A 22828-nucleotide genomic window follows, 5' to 3' on the forward strand; every position below is an offset into this window, starting at 1 on the left:
CCTCATCCTCCTGCCACCTCAGCCTGACGTGCTCTGGCTGCACCACAAGTGCAGTGGAGGGATCCCTGTCATGAGGAGCATTTCTAGGGCTGTCCTACCTAAGCCAGCCTAATTTTAGGCTCTGGCTTTTGATCAGGCTGGGCTGCAGCCTGTTCACAGCCCTTCCACATCTGAACAGTCAAATATCAAACACAGCTCCCACAAATTGTCCACCTATGAAAATAACGGCTGCAATTCAATTTCTTATCATAGTTTTTGCCTATTTTTGTGTATCTTATATTAAAAACGTTTGGCAGAAGCTGTTTTCACTACAGGAGCATAAGCTTTAAATCCTCCCAGGAACGGGAATGCAAAGCAGGCCCAAACTGGGAGCCTGGGGTTCCAAACTGGGCCGTGCTGGGAGATGCCAGCAGCCCATCCCCACAGGAGCTGCCTCCAGCAGTGCTCCAGAGCCTGCAGTCGCTGTTGGGGTTTTTCAGCTCAAGTTTCAGTTTTTCTCTTCAAGAACCAAGAGAACAGAAATATTTTCAGCAGAGCTGCCTCCCTGCAGGAGCGCAGGGATGTGGTTGTGTGTCCCTGCTGGCACCTCAGGTGTCTGTGTCACCTGAATCCCTGGGGCACCTCGGCCTTCCCTGGGGCTGGGAATGAGGAGTTTCATTGGAAGTTAAAGTTCTTCTGCGGGATTTTCTCCCCAGTGTGCTTGGGAATATATTGGGGCCATCACCCAGTGAACCCTGGGCCCTTTCCCCACCGATTTCCCAGTGCTGAGCTGTCTGTGGAGGAGCTTTCCATCTCTCCCATCCCTCTTTCCCCCTTCACACTCCTAAATTACGAGCAGCTTTGGCTTTTGCTTGTCTTTGCAGATCACAGGTGCTACAACAGCACGGGCGTGGATTACCGGGGCACGGTGAGCGTGACGCGCTCGGGGCGGCAGTGCCAGCCCTGGAACTCGCAGTACCCCCACACCCACACCTTCACTGCCGCCAGGTACCCCGAGCTCAACGGGGGCCACTCCTACTGCAGGAACCCCGGCAACCAGAAGGACGCTCCGTGGTGCTTCACCTTGGATGAGAACTTCAAGTCGGAGCTCTGCGATGTCCCGGCCTGCGGTAACGCCTGAGCTGCTTTGGGTTGGAGCTGGGGGCAAAAAGGGGAAGGGTTTGGTGCACAAAAAGGGTCTTTGGTGAGGCCCTGGGAACAGAGGTGAAGGAAAGGCCGGCTGGCCCCGCTCCGAGGAGACCTTGCTGCCGCTGCAGTGACAAAATGGTGGCATGAAAATAATTTCCTGGGGAAGGCTGTGCACTGCCAGCTCGAGTGGTCCTGACTTTCAAGGTTGTTCCAGTCAATACAACTCCACAAGCCAAATTAAATCAGAGAAACATGGAATTGTTGAGGTTGGAAAAGCCCTCTGAGGTCATCGAGTCCAACCTCGGCACTGCCAAGGCCTCCAATGCCCCATGTCCCCAATGCCACATCCACACACCTTTCAAATCCCTTTTTGAGGCCCTTTTAAGACCCCACCACTGCCCTGGGCAGCTGTGCCAGGGCTGGACAACCCTTTCAGTGAAGAAATTTTCCCAAATATCCAACCCAAACCTCCCCTGGCCCAGCCTGAGGCCGTTCCCTCTCCTCCTGTCCCTGTTCCTGGGAGCAGATCCCAAATCCCCCCGGCTGTCCCCTCCTGCCAGGGACTTGTGCAGAGCCAGAAATTCCCCCTGAGCCTCCTTTGCTCCAGGCTGAGCTTTCCCAGCTCCCTCAGGGATTCTCCAGCCCCTTCCCGGCTCCCTCAGGGATTCTCCAGCCCCTTCCCAGCTCCCTCAGGGATTCTCCAGCCCCTTTCCAGCTCCCTCAGGGATTCTCCAGCCCCTTCCCGGCTCCCTTCCCTTCCCTGGACACGCTCCAGCCCCTCCATGGCTTTCTCCTTGTGAGGGGCCCAAAAACTGGGAGAGGGTTTGAGATGCACATGATGGAGCCCAGACTATCTGCCTTCCCCCTCATCCACCCTTTCAGTAAGAACATAATTTAGATCCCATTTTGGCATCGATTCCCATCTTTCCATTAATTGAAAAAGACCTTGGAGCTGACTCAGAACATGTCTCACTGCAGGAATGTTCATAACCATAACCAGAAAAAATTTAATTTGGTTCTGGCTGTGGAGCAGGAACATCAAAGGAATCTCTTTTCTGAGGGGAAAGGTAAATGTTACTGTGACAACTTGTAGGCAGCATCAAATTTTGTGTGAAACGTGGAATTTCCAGAACATTTCTGGCATGTCCGTGCAAATAGCTGTATTTTTTTTTTTTTTTTGCCTGTTATCAATATTGTTATTTCTATATGCAGATAAAACAATTTGGACCCATTTGTTCAGGTCCTCCATTCTCTTCCCCCAGGGTCTCTGAAAAGCAGAATCAAATGAGAGCTGAATCTCCCTTTTTAGTCATTTTGCAAACCCAAAATGCAGCTGGGGCAATTCTGTAAACACAAACTTCAAATCCATTTTAAAGGACCTGGCAATGTCTCCTCTATTTTTTTAAACAAGGCAGTGCTGGTTTAAGAGTTGGACTTGCTGATCTCTGAGGGCTTTTCCATGATTTCCCCCCCCCTTTTTGAGTCCCGTATCTCTTCTGCTGTTATTTCAAATAAAAATATATAATAAAATATATATAAATATAAAATATATAATATATATAAAAATATATAATAACAACAAAAAAGGATTCTGAAGATTTTTGTGCCAGCCCCCTGTAGATGGGCTCTGAGATTCCAGGCCTGGCTCAGGCTTTTGATCTGGATTACTTTTGGAGCCAAATTCTCTGGTTTTCAAGCTTTGCTTGATAATAACTGAGATAGGCTGGCTGGGCTGGAGAATTCCTGACAAAGGTTTTAATTGCCAAAACCTCTCACTGCTGCCTTAAATAGTACTAGTTGTTCTGTGGCTTTATTATTCTAAATACAAACAGAGCTGGATCAGGTGAGCACTAATTGAATTGTTAAGTGCTAATCTGCATATTAAAACCAGAATACCGTGTGGGACTTGCATTCTGCTGGTTTTGCACTGGCTGAAAGAGCCATTTCAGGCCCATTTTAATCAGTATTGTGCATTCTGCCTCAGCAGGACGTGCCTAGATGGGAAATGGATTTAATTAGGGTGGCTCCCAAGAAGCCCATTAAGCTAATGAGGCTTCACGGCGGGGGCTGCTACTTAATAAGAATAATAATTGCCTTTGACTGGAATAGCTCAGGTGATGAACTGGTGCCCAGGTCTCTCTCTGCCTCGTGCTGCTGCTTTCTTTTCCTTTCTCCCAATGTATCTCACAAGCTGTGAGAGATCTGTTTGATCAAAGTTTGTCACCCTGACTGTGGGAAGATGAAACACGGGCTAATTCGAGCACGAGGCTTAGCAAAGCCAAGCCTAAGCAGGTTGGGGAGGGCAGTGTGTGAATCCCTGCCTCTCTGGGAACAGGGAGAATGTCCTGGGGATGGTGCTTTAGTCCTCTGGTGTTTCCCAAAGGCTGTAGGAATATTTGGGCTACCTCTCCTCTCAGTTCAAACGTGGATGGCACAAATTAATCTGAAAGGAATGATCAGAGAGGAGCGTGGGGGGAGCAGAGGACAGCATGAGCCTGAAAGAGGAGAGGGGTTATGCAAAGTGACATCCAGAACCATTTGAACTTTGCCTCTGTTACAATTTGAGTGGAGCCCAAGCTTCAGATCAAGTTCATGTTTAATGAAGTGCATAAAAGAGATCTGTGTGGGCCGCTGAGCACTTGTACAAATCCAGCCTGGAAAACACAGACAAACAAACTGGAGTGACCCTGCAGGGATAATAAAACATTCCCGTTCTCCCAGACTCCCTCAGGCTGCCTCAGGCATTCCCAATTTCCTTGGAAACAGCCAGGGCGGCCCGGGTTCCAGGGATCCTCCGAGTTCCCCTGCAGTGAGTGCGTTAATCCGGGTGTAATTCCTGCCTAAGCCTTGGGAATGCTCCTGGGGAATGGCAGAGCAGGGCTCCGTGTCCCTGTGCCCGGGGCACTGGGGATGGGGGATCTGTCCCTGGGACACTCGGGATGGGGGATCTGTCCCTGTCCCTGGGACACTGGGGATGGGGGATCTGTCCCTGGGACACTCGGGATGGGGGATCTGTCCCTGTGCCCGGGGCACTGGGGATGGGGGATCTGTCCCTGGGACACTCGGGATGGGGGATCTGTCCCTGTCACCCCATCAGGGGCTCCCTGAGCTCCTCCCAAAGCATCTCCCCTCTCCCGCTGCTTTTCCCTCTGAGCTTTTCCTGGGGAGCTGGAGCCAGCCAGGGGATGCAGTGCTGGATACACTGGGCAGTGACAAAGAGAAGATGGTGTTTCCAAAATCTCTGGGAAGAGCCCTGAGAGGGAGCAGGGATTGCAGGGATTGGACTGTGTTACTCCATCCCCCTTCCCATCCCTTCCGCATTCTTCCCCTTCATCCCTGCTCCGGCTTTCCTGGCACCTCACCCTGCTCCTAGTGAACTGTTCTTTTTTCACTTCCTCCTGCTTGTATCCTTTCCTTCCTGCTGGAAAAGGATTGGTTGAACTTTTCAAGGGAGGCAGCTCAATCCAGAGTGTTCTCCTTTAAACTGTCCCAAACCAGGACACAGAGAAGGAGTTTGTATTCCCACCGGAGCTTTCCTTGGAATCACAGAACGGTCTGGCTTGGAAGGGACCTTAAAAATAATTTAATTCCAAGTCCCTGGAACTTCCATAAGGTGTTTTAGAAATTCTCTTTTCTGTGGATCTGTGTTGGGACATCATTTCAGCCCAAGCAAAGGAACCTCACAGCATTCCACTTGGGAACTGATGGGTTTCCTGCCCATCTGTGGGTTTGACCTGACAGGGACTGTTCCTGTGTGTCCCCACAGAATTGTTCCTCCACAAAACAATTTTTCCTTTTAATATTAATTAAATGAAACAACATTCAAGGTGGATTTCTAGCAAGATAAAAAGGATGTTTGATTATTTTTAACACTTTTAGTTGACCCAGGGATGTGTTTGACTCTGTGGGATGCTTCATTCCCTTGTTGGTTTTTTTTTTTCCTCCTGAACCAGATTACAAGGATTCCAAGGAAAAGAATAAAATGGAAATCCTGTACATCCTGGTGCCGAGTGTCACCATTCCCCTGGCCATAGCCTTGCTCTTCTTCTTCATCTGCATCTGTCGGAACAACCAGAAATCCTCGTCCCCTCCGGTGCAGAGGCAGCCGAAACACGTCCGGGGGCAGAACGTGGAGATGTCCATGCTCAACGCCTACAAACCAAAGGTAAACCCAGATTTCTGCTTCCACACTCGCTGTCTCCACAGGCAGGGAGGGAAATGCTGCAAAGAACCCAGCAGTGAAATATTCAGGTGGTTTCCTGCCTGTGATTGGGGTGATTTTTGTGAGGGTTTTCTGGACCAGGGGTGTAATTCCTGTGTGTCCGTGTCCCTGGAGAAATAAAGGAGTTTTTGTGTGATAAAGCAAGAAAGCCCTTCCTGAAGCATCTCTAGGACACCTCATTGAAGTGAGAGGCTAATTCAGGTAAAGATGTGGTTCAGCATTTCCTCAGGAGTTTTTCATGGCTCTGCTCAGTTCATCTGTCACCTTTCACTCAGCTGAAATCACCTTTGGAAAGATTTCTTCCTTGGCTTTTCTGGCTTACCCATTCCCTCAGTTAAAAGCAGAAATGACCAGAAGAGCCTCAGAGCTCTGCCTGCAGCACAGCTCCTGCTCCAAATTCAGGAAGAATTTTAAAAATCATTTTGATTGAAGTGTGAGCAACCTCGTGATTTCCTGGTGTCAGCCAGGGCTGGAAATCCCTCCTGCCATCCACAGGCACAGGAATACCCTGGAAGAGAATTTCCCTCCTGTTTCATGGGATTCCCTTCCAACCCAAGATATTTTATGGTTCTTCAAGAACTTGATGGGTTTTATTCATCTGGAATTTGGTGTTCTTTTGAAGCATTTTAGAGTGAAAACTTGTATCTCAATCCCACACACACTGGCCTGGTGAATTTATCTTCATTTTCCCTGGAAGTTCCCAATTCCAGCTTTCCTGTACAGCTTGGAGTAGTTTTATCTCAAAATATTGGTAGCAGTAAAATAACATTGAATAAAGTCAGTGTGCATCTTGCATCCAACCTCCTGGAATATTTTCTTAAATTTGGGGTTGCTTCTTGCTCCCTGTTCTGCTGGGAATTTGGAGTTCAATCCCAGTTAAACTGAAGATAATGGGAATTCCATCCTCTTTCTATTGAAGATGCAATTCCCACCTTTCCTGCTGGCACACACAGCACAGGAAAGCAAAAATTCCTGGAAATATTTGCAAATATTGACCATTCTCTTTCAATTTGCAAGTCATGTGCTGCAAGAAATATTTTCCTTTTATTTATGCTAATTCAGGATTTTCCCACTGGGAAAGCCAGCTCTCCCTGTCTCCAGTATTTTGATTGCCTTTCAAACAATATTTTCAAGGAAAGGAAATGGAATCTTATTTTAAAAATTGATGTGAGCTTTGGGTGAAAACACATTTGAGCTTCAAGCTCCCACTGAGGCAGTTGTTTGCTTGCATAAATAGGAATGTTAGCATTTCCTCCAGTTTTAAGGGATTTTAATTGCCTTCAAAAATATAATAAATCAAGGACATCTTGTCCTGGAGCTGAAGAAGAGGTGGAAGGGGTGGGTTTCCCTCTGCTGCCTCTTGTGTATTTTACACTTCCCTACATTTTGGACACTCATGTGTGACAAATACTTGTCAAACAAAAGCTGAGCAGATTTACAACTGCTTTACTCCAAATGAGCCCTTCCTGCCAAAACTTTATGACTTCATTTTCTTCCCCCAGTTTTCCACTCTGTTGCTTCAAACAGACGGACCCAGGCTCAGGTCAGACAGAGGTCATTTCACTTTCATTACTAAAATATAATTTACAATATGCCAGACCTAAACAAGTTTTAGCCTAAAGGATTTGGGTAATATAAACCATCTGTTCCTCAACAATATAGCTAATTTCCTGCCCTCACTGTGCAGTCTACTGGGCTGCCTGCTTAAATGGCTTTATTATTATTATTATTATTATTATTATTATTATTATTATTATTATTATTATTGCTATTGCAGTGTTTGTCTAGAAGTCATAAGTGATTGTTATAATTGGAATTAATTTGTGCTAAAATGGCTTTTTCCCCATGATTATTTGAAGTGTCAGGTTTTTCCCCACATTGCCACTGGAAAGCTGGCCTCAGATGATTTCAGGAATGCAAATGCCAATGTTTACACTAATTTACAGAATCTAGATCCCAAACTCATTAACCTTAAATTACTACCTGTGGATTTACTGAGGGCCCTAAATGAGTGGGTTTGGGTGTTACAAGCACAAGTGGAAGTTGGGAATGCTACAGGTTCTTTATGCTCCAGGAGTGAATATCTGCACCCCAAAGGGCAATAAATGTTTAAAAGGTTTGCCTTTCTCCTTTGAGAAACTCACTATCCCAGTTTCAGGATGGAGCAGAAATAGTGGGAACAGACTCTGCTGTACCTGCAAGGGTTAACAGCAAAGTCAAGGGAGAATTGGCTACAAGGACATGGTTTTTAAAGCAAAATCACTTTTTTCCTGCTAAAACCCCAGACCCTGGCCCAGAAAACACTTCAGCATGGACCTCTTAGAGCATGGGAATTGCCTCAATTCCTGAAATTAGTCACATTCAATTGGAAGTACAGAATTGCCCAAGGCCAAATGCCGAGATGCTGATGGTTCCTGCATGTATTTGGATCCAATTCTTGCTGTACCTGACCTGGTGGAGAGGATGGGAAGGAATTCTTTTTGTTCCCTTTTGGAGCGCGGTGATCCCGTTTGGATCCTGGTGTCCCTTGGGCTGATCCAGTGGGATGGTGGCTCCTGTGTCCGTCCCCTTGGCTCCCACCCGTCCTGCACCAAGAGATTTCACTTTCCAGAGGCTGTTTCCATCCTGATGTGTTGCTGGTGTTTCTCCCACAGAGTAAAGCCAAGGAGCTGCCCCTCTCCGCCGTCCGCTTCATGGAGGAGCTGGGGGAATGCGCTTTTGGCAAGATCTACAAGGGCCACCTCTACCTGCCGGGCATGGACCACGCGCAGCTCGTGGCCATCAAGACCCTCAAGGACTTCAACAACCCGCAGCAGTGGGCGGAATTCCAGCAGGAAGCGTCGCTGATGGCCGAGCTGCACCACCCCAACATCGTGTGCCTGCTGGGCGTGGTGACGCAGGAGCAGCCCGTGTGCCTCCTGTTCGAGTACACCAACCAGGGCGACCTGCACGAGTTCCTGGTCATGCGCTCGCCCCACTCCGACGTCGGCTGCAGCAGCGACGAGGACGGCACGGTCAAGTCCAGCCTGGACCACGGCGACTTCCTGCACATCGCGGTGCAGATCGCGGCCGGCATGGAGTACCTGGCCGGACACTTCTTCGTCCACAAGGACCTGGCCGCGCGCAACATCCTGATCGGGGAGCAGCTGCACGTGAAGATCTCCGACCTGGGGCTCTCCAGGGAGATCTACTCGGCCGATTATTACAGGGTGCAGAACAAGTCCCTGCTGCCCATCCGCTGGATGCCCCCCGAGGCCATCATGTACGGCAAGTTCTCCTCCGACTCCGACATTTGGTCCTTCGGGGTGGTTTTGTGGGAAATATTCAGCTTCGGCCTTCAGCCTTATTACGGCTTCAGCAACCAGGAGGTGATCGAGATGATCCGGAAGCGCCAGCTGCTGCCGTGCTCCGAGGACTGTCCCCCCAGGATGTACAGCCTGATGACGGAGTGCTGGCACGACCTGCCCTCCCGCAGGCCGCGCTTCAAGGAGATCCACGCTCGCCTGCGCTCCTGGGAGGGCCTGTCCAGCCACACCAGCTCCACCACCCCCTCGGGCGGCAACGCCACCACCCAGACCACGTCCCTGAGCGCCAGCCCCGTCAGCAACCTCAGCAACCCTCGCTACCCCAACTACATGTTCCCGGCGCAGGGCATCCCCCAGGGCTTCATGGGGCCGCCCCTGGCTCAGAACCAACGCTACATCCCCATCAACGGGTACCCCATCCCGCCGGGGTACGCCGCCTTCCCCGCGCCCCACTACCCCCCGCAGGGTCCCCCCAGGGTGATCCAGCACTGCCCCCCTCCCAAGAGCCGCTCCCCCAGCAGCGCCAGCGGCTCCACCAGCACCGGCCACGTCACCAGCTTGCCGTCGTCGGGCTCCAACCAGGAAGCCAACATTCCCTTGCTATCCCACATGGCCATTCCCAGCCACCCGGCGGGGATGGGGATGACGGTGTTCGGCAATAAAACTCAAAAACCCTACAAAATTGACTCCAAGCAGTCTTCCCTGTTGGGGGACTCCAGCATCCACGGACCCAACGACTCCGTGATTTCGGCGGAATTGTAAATACACGAGGCCTTTGTAAATAGAACTCTTTAGACTCGGAAGGGGTAGGAAAGAATATTTTTTTTTTTCTTTTTTTTACTATTCAAATATTTTATTAAAGATCCTTTTTTTTCTGGTTGTTGGACAGACATTGCAGCAAAGTGTCTTCTGTGAAGTTTCACTGCTCGCCAGGATGGGCAGGCACAACCAGACGTGGTGGGAATCCTCGGCCTTGGCCACGTTTCTCCAAGTGCCACTGACAATTCAAAGAGGGGAAGAGGGAATTTGAGGGGTTTTTTCTTTTAAAAATAAAAACATTTTATCCAATGCTTTTTCACAGCTTTTTAAACCTCCGGCGTGGTTTAAATCACGGGAACTTTTTTCTTTTTTTTAATACTGAAAACCGTATTTTAATATTTGTCTCTTTTTTTAGGAGATGCAAAGATTCGGAGATCTGGGTGTGCAATTTCAGTGCCAATAGGGAAAATATTTGTAAATGTTGCAGTCGAGGATTGTGTTTCAAATATATGATCTGAGAGCTGAATCAGTTACTTCAGGTGGGATTTTGGTCTTTGGTTTAGTTGGGAGTCTGAGCTCAGATTCAGACCAAAAAATGTCATTTATGTGACAGCACAAATGCTGGAGTTACCAGCTTGCAGTCTACAAACCTCATCTGCTGCTGGCTGCTAAGGACAGCTGGAGTTCTTAAGGAATTGCCTTAAAGGAAATGAAATTAAAGGGCTTTAATTTCAGAACCTGAATCAACTTCTTCAAAGATAACGTTTCATGATCTAGTCGCTCAAGCAGGAATTTTATATCCTTTTGTTGCTATGCAACTGTGCAATGGAAAAGCGCCAAACCACAATTTTATATATGACAATCAGTTTTCCCAGGAATATTTATTGTGTCATTTCAGTGACTCTGACTCCAGTAACCCTGGAAAAAGGGAGGCTCGCATTTCCATCAGGCAGCAAATCCATCGATAGCGGTTGTGTCTAATAATGTGAATTAGTGCCGATTTTCCACTTAGAAATGCACCATTTGTGTCATTAAAAAACCCATTCAGGTAGAACCAATTGAGATTCTTCATTTGAAACCACTTTAATGAGTTACACACGTGCTGTGTACGGTACATTTTCCACAGACTCTTTTTTTTTTTGTACTGAATAATATTTTTATTGTCCACAAAAACAATCTTTTTTTTTTGCTCAGTTGACAATGTTGTAAAATAGGACTTTATTTTTATCTTTTTTTGCACAAAAAGTGTGATGATGTTTTTTTGTACAGCAGAAGTGAAAATACATCTCTGCATTTTATATCTTGGGCTGTTTCTTTTGATTTTTACCCTGATGTAGATGTTCCTGAAATATATTATGGTGATACTCAGCCACTACCTTTATACAAATATCTTTCTTTGTTTTCACTGCATGCGTTTAATCACTGTATTACTTGATGACTGAGTTATTAATTACGGGCATTTCAATTAGGCAAGCATGAAAAAGAAAAGAAAAAAAAAAGAAAAAGAAATGTAATAGCAAAGGCTATTTTATAATTGAGATATGTGCATTTTTGTATTTCACGTGCCAGAGATGATATTAAACACTGATTATTTTATGCCACTGTTTATTAAAATGTTGTTTTACCACGGACACATCGACATTTCCTCCATCCCAGAAGGAGGAAGGATCTCTCTCCCCTGGCTCAGGAAAGCTGAGCTGGCATCCTTGGCTTTCATCAGGAATTAGGAATAACCTAATCCTTAAGGAGCAGCAGTGGGATCATAAAATAATCCCTCACACACTTGGTGGTTTTACTTTCAAACCGCTCCCAGCTCAGCTTGAGGTTTCTCCTTTATTTCAAAGCCGGGTCCGTGAGGTTAAAGTATTTTCAGATACGATCCAGCTCGGAACAACACACCTGGAAAACCTTGGGAAGACCTTTCCCTGCCCTCCCTCCCTCTCAGCAGGGAAAATCTGGGAATTGTGGGGCTGAGATCACGGTCTGGCTCACACCTGATGCACAGGGAGGTCACAGGGAGAGGCAGGAGCTCCTCGGGGAGAGATGAGAGGGAAAGCCTCGAGAAGCTGATGAGGTAATGTGGAAAATAAGATGTTGCCAGAAATGAAGGAGTCTCTCCTCAGGTGGGAATGCAGGCATGGGGTGAAAGCTGGTTTTGTGTTAAACAAAGGGAGAGGGAACATTCCAGATGCTAAATCATCATCCCTTCCTTCTTGGAGAACACAGCCAAGGCTGTTGGAAATGCAACGCTCTTGGCTGGATTGAGCAGCTCTGGAGGATTGGGAATAAAACCCTGGATAAATGATGTTTACTGAGCCTTCAGTCTGGACAGTCTCATCCCCTCCGGGCTGGTTGTGTCGCTGTGAAAGAAAATAAATATTTGCTGATTTAGAGATCACTGAGGCAGAGCCTGAAACGGGGATTTGGATCCTTTGTTCCCACCGAGGAAGTGACTGGGCTGGAATTCTGCGCTCTCCGGATTGAGAGGAAAAGCCCAGAGCTGCCTGTGCAGAAATGGGGGCTGGGAAGCTCAGAACTCAGCAGGATGTGTTTATTCAGGAATGCTCAGGAGGGAATCTGTGCTTTGCTTTTCAGGAGCAGGGATTTCCAGGAAGGCCGGGAAATCCTCAGCTCCGTTTCCTTGTCCCGTGATTTGAGTTCACCGGGAGAGCCCGGCTCAAACTCCTCCTGCCAGGAGAGCACTCCAAGCACAAACTCCTGCTGGATCCGAGGCTCTGGAATGTGTGTTTATCTCCCACATCCATTGGCTCTCGTTCCTGCACGTTCATCGGGAGGAATTTGGCTTTTGGGCAGGATTCAGCCTCCTCGGGGTGTCTGAGCTTTGGCTTTTGCCTCCTGCAAACGGGGTTGAGCATCCAAAGGAGATGGTTTGGCTTGGGAGGGACCTTAAATCCCATCCCATTATCCCATCCCATTAGACCATTATCCCATCCCATCTCATTATCCCATTATCCCATCCCATTCCCACCTCCCATTGTCCCAGGCTGCTCCAGCCCCAATGTCCAGCCTGGCCTCAGACACTTCCAGGGATCCAGGGCAGCCAAAGATCTCCGGGAAATCCATTCCAAGGCCTTCCCAGGGAACAATTCGTTCCCAACATCCCGTTTGATTTGAAGGATTTGATGGTGCTGCCCAAGCTCCCCGTGGTTCTGGTGTGAGCTCAGGAGTTACAAAGCAGAGCCCTGAGCCAGCAAAAAGAAACATTTGAACACAGTTGCTCTAAAGAACATTTTTGCACAATAAAAAAAGCCACAATCTTTCTACAAAACCACTAGGAAAACAAAATCGAATTTTCATTTGCATCTTTCTTGTGTGTTACAATACTTGAACCAGCATTCCTTTATGAATTCCTGGTTCTGTGGTCAGGGGGGTGGAAGGAGCAGCTGATTCTGCTGCAGAACATCCATGGAAAAACCAGGAAAATTCCCTTTCCGTGGGCCTGGAGCCTCTCAAAGATGTGACATCCGTGGAATCCAAGCAGCAGTTTTTATCTTGCTGTGGGAGGAGAGAGAATATTGCTCCTGAGCTGGTCACTGTCCAGCCCATCTTTTTGATCTCCCCCAGATGAAAGCTCAGCCCTTTGCAGGACACTTTATATTGCTGAGGTAATGGGAAATGATTAAAAACAGGGAGAGACACAATATTGGGGCTGCACATCAAAAGATCTTTAAGACAAAGGAGGGAAAATTGACTCGAAACTGGAATTATTGGACGCATCTGTGGTGTCCTTTATTTCCCATTTAACACGTTTGGGAATGGTGTTGGGCTGGTTCTGGGCCTTAATTTGCTGAGTTTTACCCTAAACCCTGAGGTTTATCTGCTCCTGCAGAGGGAACAGCAGCTCTTGGTAAAGGAATTTTGACCTTGAGACACAAAGGGAGATTCTGCAGTGCTGTAACCTTTGGCTGTGTGGAGGATTTGGGTTGTTTTTATGGAATTTAAAAGCAGAAATCTCTGTAGGGAACACGTGGGATTATAAAGCAGGAGTGGTGCTGGGAGCAGGATCTGCACCTGTCAGAGCTGTGGGGGATATCTCTGTAAATCCAGTGGGTTTGTTGGGAATTTCCAGAGTTTATCATCAATCCAATAACATTTTGGAGCAGCAATGATAACGATTTCCAGTCCCCCTCCATGAGGGATGGGTCCATCCCGAGCTGTGGAAGGCAGAGGGGTCCCTATGGAAGGAGCAGCTCTGGAATGATGGGATTTGGATTCCCAGGATCAGCCCCCAGGTGGTTGGAGCCATTGGGGAACAGACAAAACATCCCACCCATGGAAAGACAGCCTTTCCTGGGAGCTCAGCTGCCTTTGATCACAAATTCCTGCACCTGGGATGGGGCAAGCCCAGCACAAAGGGGTGGAGGAGCCCTGGGAGAAGGGTGTGGGGTGGTGCTGGGCAAGGTCCACCTGCCCCATCCCTCTGTGCTGGGATCCAGAACCTCCTGGGCAGCAGGAGAGGGGGAATTCTGCCCTGCAGAGCTGCCCCAGCCCTGGGCTCCAACAGCAGCAGCACCTGGAGCTGCTGGAGAGATTCCAGAGGAGCCCCTGGAGCTGCTCCAGGGCTGGAGCCCCTCTGGAGCCAGGCTGGGAGAGCTGGGGGTGCTCACCTGGAGAGGAGAAGCTCCAGGGAGAGCTCAGAGCCCCTTGCAGGGCCTGAAGGGGCTCCAGGAGAGCTGGAGAGGGACTGGGGACAAGGGATGGAGGGACAGGACACAGGGAATGGCTTCAATGCTGAATTCCAGGTTCCTGCTGGAATGACCATCCCACAAATTCATATCTAAACCTTTGCTGCTCCATCTCTGCTCTCAATCTGCTTTTCCATACATTTGGGAAATACCTGTGCCAGGGCACTGGGGATATTGCTGGACAAGGAAATGGAACCACTGGATTTTTAATGGGACTCCACACATCGATGCTGCCCTGTCCCTGGGAAATTCCCTCCTCTCCCAGATCCTTGGGAGCTGGATCACCCCAGGAACTCCCCAGAGGATTTCAGGCAGCTCAGAGAGCAGGAAAAGCCCCGTGGGATGCTGAGTGTGTGGAGCCACCCTGATCCCAGCTGGAAAACTCTGTGTGTGTGTCCTGTGTGCCAGAGTTTGAGGGCTCAAATCCAGGGAAAGCAAATTGGCACTGCAGGATAAATAAAAATACAAATGGTCTGGACACTAAATTATGGTGCAGCAGGCACCAGTGGTGGAAATGGAATAATTATTTCGAAATAGATTCACGTGAGTCATAACCTGAAAGAGGGATATTCCCCCCAAATTGGTATAAAATTGATGAGATATTGGATAAAAGTTAATTTTAACTTGTGTTGGACAAAGTTATCTAAACTTTAACTTTTTCACCCAGTGATTTAAGAAAACTCTCTAATCTACACACTCACACTTTTACCTTTTCTAACTTAAACATTTGTTCTCAGGTATCACCATGAAAACATTCTCAGGAATTTCATGTTAAATGAAATTCAGAGTTTTTCTGGATCTTAGAATTGAGTATCAGAAACAAGGGCACACACTCTGTGTCCCAGACTCCAACACCCTTTGCAGGCAGCAATGATTCCTGATCCCTCCTGCAGTGCCAGGAGAGCAGATGATGACAGGAATGGCCAGGACTCATTCCCAGATCCACCAGGGATCCTTTGATCCTCGGGATTTCCACTCTGTTATCAGCTGCTCAGGCCCCAGCAGCTCTCTGCACTCCAAAAAGGCAGCTGATAATTTCATTTTTAGGTTTTCTGGCCTCTCCTATGGTCAGTGCTGCTCAGGAGTGTGAGGATGAGCTTTAGGATGGGTGATAAAGTGATTTATTTTACCACGTGGCTCTCTGTTATTTACAGTCCTCTGGCTTTGGGGGTTTTTAGGACAAATTAATCCAGATTTTTTTTCTTTTTTGACCTTCCTTTCTGTCCTCATTCCCAATGCTCTCCCCTCCAGAAATCCAGATTTTTCCACACAACTTCATTTTAATGAAGAGTAAAACAAATTGTGGGGTCGTGTGTCAGTCCTGGCTCTTTCCTGGGAATTCCAGTGGAATGAGGGGGAAATGAAAGGAGTGAGGAGATCATGGCCAGATCCAAATGAAGAGGTTACTGTGATTATTGTGGGCAGGAAGCAGCCAGTGCAGCCCATTAGGGTTGTGTAATTCTGCTAATTAAGAATGAAATCAGGGCTTTGTGGGTTTGTAGAGCTTTGGGTGTTCTGGTTTCTTTAGGGGATGATTTCAAATGCTTTGGCAGAAAATTGAGCAAAAATAAAGCAGAAAGGGGAGGAAAACCAACATATTTATTATAATATTATATATTATTATTGTATATAATTTATATTATATATTATATATATTATATAATAATTAATATATTATTATATATTATATTAGATATATAGTATATTATATTAAATTACATTGCTTAATATATTATTAAAATATAATCTATTATATTAGTAATATATTGTATATTCTATATTTTATAAAATATATATTATGTTAATATATATTAAATTATATTAAACATTATTAAAATTCATAATTAGATAATATAATTTTATTTATACTTATATTTAATAATTAATTATATAATTAATCATTAATATAATAGTTATATAATTAGTATTAATTTTATAATTCTATTTATTATATATATTGTATAATTATATAATTATATTATGTATTAATATGACATCTATTGTATTATATATTATTATATTATTTAGGGAAATAATCGATTATTTATTTTATCATATACTATTATATATTATATATTATTATATATTATTTTATTATACTAATATATCATTTTTAAATTTTTATTATTATTACTAATTTTATTAAATAGTTTTGCAGTGTGTTTGAAAGAGGCTGCACCCAGGAGGTAACGGAGTCTTATTTAAAAATCATAATGCATTAATAAATATGAAGATTTTAAAATTATTTGAAATATTTTAAAGGAACAAAATCAACATTATTCATAAATCCACGCTGTGAAGAATTTTTCAGACTTCCCAAATCGTTCTAAAACCTATAAATTTGAATGCTGAATTAATTGAAATGAGCAAGAAATCGAGTTTGGAAAGCAAAAGTCGTAGTGGGGAATCAGCCCCAGTGTCCTGGAGGTTGGAGCTGAGGTAAAACCGGGATTTGGGAAGTGCTGGGATTTTTTCCCTTCCACCCCAGCTGGGTTCACCCAATCCCAGCACAAATCCAAAAAACACCAGCTGGATTTCAAGGGAATGAAGAGAAAACAAAACTTTCCATTCAGAACTCTTCATCCAAAATTCTCCTCCTGCTCAGGTGTTTCTGAGGAATGGAAGGAAAATCCCTTTATTTTCCCAAATTTCCCTAAAACTCCCCCACCCATCCCTGCCATTCCCTCCTGGCCAGCCCTGAAGGAAGGATCCGGTGGGGAATTCTCCTCCCTGCGGTTCCCAGCACTGAATCCTCTTCTCCAGAATTTTTTCCAGGATGCCTGGAGGATCCCAAAGTTTCTGTGTTACCGGGATCAGCTGCCAGGAGGGAGCTCCTGGAGGGAAACTTTGGGTTTTGCTCAGAGGTGACAACAGCAAGAGGGAGGGAGCAGGGGTGGATCCCAGCTTTTTATTCCAGTGGCACAAAATGTCCTGAGTCTGGTGATGTTGTGAGGGTGGGGAGGCCCTGGAATGGTTTTCCCAAAAATTCTGGATCCCTGGCAGTGCCCAAGGCCTGGATGGGTTTGGAGCAGCCTGGGACAGCGGGAGGTGTCCCTGCCACACCAGGGCTGGGATTTAAAGTCCCTCCCAGGCCAGGATTTTATGATTTTCTGAGTAAATTCAGTAATTTACCCAAGAGCTGTGACTCTGCCTCGGCCTGCAGAGAACATTTTTGATGTTCATGTTTCCTGCAACTTTTATTTCTGCACTGGGGAAAAACAGCTCCTGAATTTCATGGAATCCTCTGATAGGAAAGGAGGAAATTCCTCCTGTGTGACAAAGCCCAGCTCCATGGAGCTGGTTCGTGCCAGTGGGATCTGGGTGAGAAATCCTTTAAAAGATCCTGTTTTCCATTGTAGGATTTCCTGGGACTGGGAAGGGCTGTGTTCCTCCACCAAAGCATCAGCAGCCTCTTAAAAGCTCTCCTTGGCTGTGCCAGGGGACAAATCCCAACTCAATTTCTGCTCCCACTGCCACCATTCCAGAAAAGCCAGCCCAACTCCAGGAGGTTTTGGGTCTGTGGACCAAAGAGAGCAATTATTTTCTCTTCCCTGTTAGTGAATATTCCCAATTATTTCATTTCCTATGGAGACATTTGGCAGCAGTTCCCTCCCCAGCCCCTGCCAGCAGCTCTTGTTCCTAAATGAAACAAGTTCTTGGCCTGGCAGGAGCAGCAAATTTGTCATTTTGGGCCCAGTGATATTTTCATTTGCCCTAATCAATGACATTTATTCCAGGCAATTCCAAGGGCAGCTGTAATATTAATAAACAGCACGGGGAAAGCAGGGAATTCTCTCAAAGGAAAACAAAACCCATTTTTATGGAGAGTTTCTTTTTGTGTGTGTGGCATGGAAGTATTCTCAAAATCAACTTTCTGATGAGCAAACTGAGTCAGATCCCTTGTCCTGGTCCTGTTCCCTCTGGAATTTGGCAGTCCTTGGCCTGCTGACAATTTTCTTAAGGACAAGAAGTTCTCAGCCCTGCTCATCCAGGAGCAGGGGATTCCTAACCCAGCCTGGGATGGGACATTGGGGATGAAAACTTGGCCCCGCTGGAGTTAAATTCTGATTCCTGCTGCTGGAATCAGGATTTGAGTGCAGGATTTTTGCTCAGGTAGAGAATCAGTTCTCTCCAAATAGCTCCAGTTCGTCCTGGTTGGTCCAGTGTGGTTTTGATCCTCACTTCCAGTGGGTTCATCACAAATTCCAAGCGTGGAAAAGCAGGAAATTGAAGGTCTGGGATGGAATTGTTTCCTTTCATGGATGCAGCTTTTAATTTTGCTAAAAGCAAAAAGCCTCTGGCAAACAGCTTTTGGCATTTCCAGGGATGCCAAGGCAGGTTGGGAGGATATCAAAGAACCAAAATATCCCTCAGGGAGCTCAGGAGAGCTCCTTTGGTCACAGCTGGAGCCTCTCTTTCCTTGTGCCTTCCTGAAGGATGGGGCAGCACCAGGATCCCAGGATTTCAGAGCCAGCCAGGGCGCCATGCACAGCTTTGTTGTGTATAAAATAACAGAATTAGCCCAAAATGTTCTGTTTTCACTTCAATCTGCTCCCCAATCCGGGGTTTTTATGGAAGCAGGAGGAGGAGGAGGAAGAGCTCCAGGTCCTGGTTGTGCCTGTGGAGATGAATCCCGTGGGAGTTGGGCAGGTTTGTGGTGGGGGCCAGCAAAAGGAAAAACTTTCATTTTCCTCCTTCCCATAAAAATGTCCTGCTAAAGAAATGTTCTGGATTCTGAGCTGCTCCAGAAGCGCTCTCAGGTGGGATTGAGGAAGGTGGTGGGAGCTCCCAGTGGGCTGATCCAGGTGGGATGAGATAATCCAGAGTGGCTCCTGTCAGAAAGGAGAATCCCAGAATCCCAGACTGGTTTGGGTTGGGAAGAACCTCAAATCCCAGCCAGAGCCCCCCCAGCCATGGCAGGGACAGCTCCCACTGTCCCAGGCTGCTCCAAACCCATCCAGCCTGGCCTTGGGCACTGCCAGGGATCCAGGGACAGCCCCAGCTGCTCTGGGAATTCTATCCCAGGGCCTGCCCACCCTGCCAGGGAACAATTCCTTCCCCAAATCCCATCTCAATCCCAACTGTCCCAGTTTAAAGCCATTCTCCCTTTTCCTGTCACTCTCTGCCTGTGTAAGAACATCTCCCCCCTCTTTAAATTCCCTTTCAAAGGGGCTCCAAGGTCTCCCTGGAACTTTCTCTTCCCCAGGGTTTTCCAGCCTGGAGAAGTTCCCAGCAGGGCTCCTTTATTTCATTTTTTTGTTTTCCTGGTGGCTGATCCCTCAGTTCCCAGCAGGATCAGCTGGAGCTGGGGAGGGATAGGATAAAACCAGGAGGGATGTGGGGTGGCAGCAGCTCCAGTTTCTTTCCTGGAGCTGGGAATTGCTTTACCTCAGGCTGTGCTTCCTCTCTTTTGGTTTAGTAAAAGACAACACGGGAATGGAGCAAATCCAAGGCAGGATCCAGGTGGGATGGGATGAACCACAAAGGAATCAAGGTGAAGCTGAAACTTCATTTATTGCGCAGTCACTTCCAAACCCAGGCAAAAAACTCCTGCGAAAACACCAAATGGATCCCCCAAAACTCGACCTCATGGCAAAAATATGTCTTCTCTTGGCCCGATGAATGATTTTAAACAGAATTTTGTTTTCCTTGGAGGAGGAGGGAAGGGCAGAATATTAAAATAATCTTCGCTTGTGCTTTTCACAGCGGTAATGAACAGAGTGAGTCCTTGTGGAAGTGCTCGGGGAGCTTTGTGCAGCCTTTTCTTTCTGCCACTTTCCAGCTCTTAATCATGTTAATATTTAAATTATTCGGGGGTTTAGATCACCTCCATTGATTTTTATCTTTAGTTACACAATAGCCTGCGTTAACCCATCGTTTCTGTAGCGGCCAGAAACTCCTCCCTCCAGCTGAGGATGTGATAAAGGCTCTGGAATTTTATTCCTGGATTCTCCTCTGGTTTAGCAAGTGATGGTGGGGGGAAAATCAGGGAATTTGCAAAGCCAGGATGCTGCCTGGTGTCTCAGAGGGGACTGGAGGTCCCTTTTCCCTTGGGATTTGTTTCCAACATCAGCCAGGAAGGAAGGAACCGTTTCACTGGAGTTGAAATTCAGGGAATTTTTTTCCCTCTCCCAAGAAGCTCCCAGAGCTGATTTTCCTGGTCCTTTAACAGAAACCCTTTGTCCTCTGCCTTTGGTAATTGTTTCATCCTTTGGGATGTCCCTTTCTGTGCCCAGCAGCTCGGGAATTCCATCCCGGGGGTCCTGGCAGGGAATATTTTCTCTCCCCTCACTCAATTCCCAAGAACCAGGGAAGAAATCGCAACTTTGTGAATTTTGGGAGGGCGAGGCGAGGCCGTTCCCGGTGCTGGGGACCGGGAACATCTCGGTGCCACCTGGCGGAGGCAGATCCTCGGATTTTGGGGAGGTTTTCAGGAGATTCCTCCTCTCCTTTGAGGACCAAAGTTGGTTCCGGGCTGGTTGGGTCCAAACACGGGGTTTTGGGGGATGTTTTTGTCTCCCCAGTTGCGAGCAGCTCCCGAAAGCGGCCGGGGCTGGTCCAAGCTCGGAGCTCCAGGCAGGGGAAGCCAAAAATCAGCAGCGATCTCCATCCCCAGGGGCAGGAGAACGCGAATGTTCCCACTCGGACGCGTTTTCCTCGGGAAATGAGCTCTGGAAATCCAATTCCTGCCGTGCCAGAGGTTTGGAATCCAGCTGGGGTTGGTGTAAAGCACTCCCGGTTTAATTGGTGCCAAGCTCCAGGATTTGTCCTGGAGTAAGTGAGGAGCAGCTCAATTCCTCAGGGATTGTTCAGGGAGCGATGGCGAAATCCGGGAAAATGGGGAAATGCCAGGAATTCCCACTCGGTGAAATTCTGGGATCGCAGGGTGGGAGCGGAGCGGCTCCGGAATCAGCACAGACCGGGAATGGGACTGAAAATCCCATTTCAGAGAGCTCCTGGAGCACAGGGGATGAGGGGAACAATTCCCACTGCCAGAAGGCAGGGATGGATGGGATACTGGGATATTGGGATACTGGGACAGTGGGATACTGGGATAGTGGGATACTGGGATAGTGGGGCATTTGGATACTGGGACATTGGGATATTGGGACATTGGGACCTTGGGACATTGGGACAGTGGGACAGTGAGGCATTGGGATATTGGGACATTGGGATATTGGGACAGTGGGATATTGGGACAGTGGGATACTGGATATTGGGACCTTGGGACAGTGGGACCTTGGAACCTTGGGACATTTGAATATTGGGACATTTGGATATTGGGACACTGGGACACTGGGACATTGGGACCTTGGGACATTGGGATAGTGGGACATTGGGACAGTGGGATATTGGGATATTGGGACACTGGGACACTGGGACATTGGGATATTGGGACATTGGGACATTGGGACAGTGGGATATTGGGATAGTGGGACAGTGGGATATTGGGACATTGGGACATTGGGATATTGGGATACTGGGACAGTGGGATATTGGGATATTGGGATACTGGGACAGTGGGATATTGGGATATAGGAACATTGGGATATTGGGACATTGGGACATTGGGATATTGGGACATTGGGATATTGGGACATTGGGATATTGGGACATTGGGACATTGGGATATTGGGACATTGGGACATTGGGATATTGGGACATTGGGACATTGGGATATTGGGATACTGGGACAGTGGGATATTGGGACATTGGGACATTGGGATATTGGGACATTGGGACATTGGGATATTGGGATACTGGGACAGTGGGATATTGGGATATTGGGATACTGGGACAGTGGGATATTGGGATATTGGGATACTGGGACAGTGGGATATTGGGATATAGGAACATTGGGATATTGGGATGGAATTCCCGGCCGTGAGGGTGAGGAGGAGCAGCTGGGGCTGCCCCTGGATCGCTGGCAGTGCCCAAGGCCAGGCTGGATTTTCCCTTCTCCCTCTGGGATGTGCTCTCAGCGCCCGGAGCAGCTCCCTGAGCCCGGGGAAGTTTGGGAAGCACATCCAGGTGGGATTTGCAGTGGGTATTGCTGGGAACCCCGAGCTGCGGGGTTTTATTGCATGTTCGAGGCTCTTTTGCCATCTCGTGGCTGCCGAGGGAAGGGAGGGAGCGGCTGCTCCGTCCCGAGGATTCCCAGGTTTCCTTCGGGAGGTGCAAAAGAAACATGGGATTAACAGCGGGACGTTTAGGAACTCCCTCCGCTGGAAAAATCAACATTCCAGGGAGCAGGAACGTAAAAAATACCCCCAGAAACCCCCGGGCTCTTGAATTCCAGATTGCTTTGGATTGGGAAGGGCTTTAAACCCATCCAGTGCCACCCCTGTCCTGGGACCACCGTCCCAGGCTGCTCCAAACCCATCCAACCTGGATTTGGAATTCCCAGCAGCAGCTGGAGTGGGCATTATATAAAACTGCCTGAAAGAAGTGTCTGTTAAATGGATTTTAATTTTCTTTTCTTTTATTTTTATTTTTATTTTATTTTTATTTAATTTTATTTAATTTTAATTTAATTTTTATTTATTTTATTTATTAGGATTTTATTTATTTTATTTTTTATTTTATTTTAATTTTGTTTTTATTTTATTTTATTTTATTTTAATTTTATTTTAATTTAATTTTATTTTAATTTTATTTATTTTATTATGATTTTTGTCCCATTTTCCAGGAAAATCAGCACTGCCAGG

The 22828-nt window shown here is 47.1% G+C and overlaps 1 protein-coding gene across 1 annotated transcript in view; it reads left to right on the forward strand.

Moving 5' to 3' along the window:
• The window catches only part of ROR1 (ROR family WNT receptor 1), a 145188-nt gene extending 134406 nt beyond the window's left edge, over positions 1 to 10782 (forward strand). Inside the window, exons 7-9 of the mRNA XM_014250593.2 lie at positions 864 to 1109; positions 5082 to 5293; positions 8005 to 10782. Coding sequence (XP_014106068.1) covers positions 864 to 1109; positions 5082 to 5293; positions 8005 to 9417 — 1871 coding nt within the window. The 3' untranslated portion in view covers positions 9418 to 10782. The remainder of the gene's footprint in view (positions 1 to 863; positions 1110 to 5081; positions 5294 to 8004) is intronic.
• Positions 10783 to 22828: the final 12046 nt, after the last annotated feature.

Source organism: Pseudopodoces humilis, chromosome 10, assembly GCF_049639895.1.
Source record: "Pseudopodoces humilis isolate 2021_Gansu_Grassland_sample_001 chromosome 10, ASM4963989v1, whole genome shotgun sequence".
In the NCBI taxonomy this organism is placed as follows: Eukaryota; Metazoa; Chordata; class Aves; order Passeriformes; family Paridae; genus Pseudopodoces; species Pseudopodoces humilis.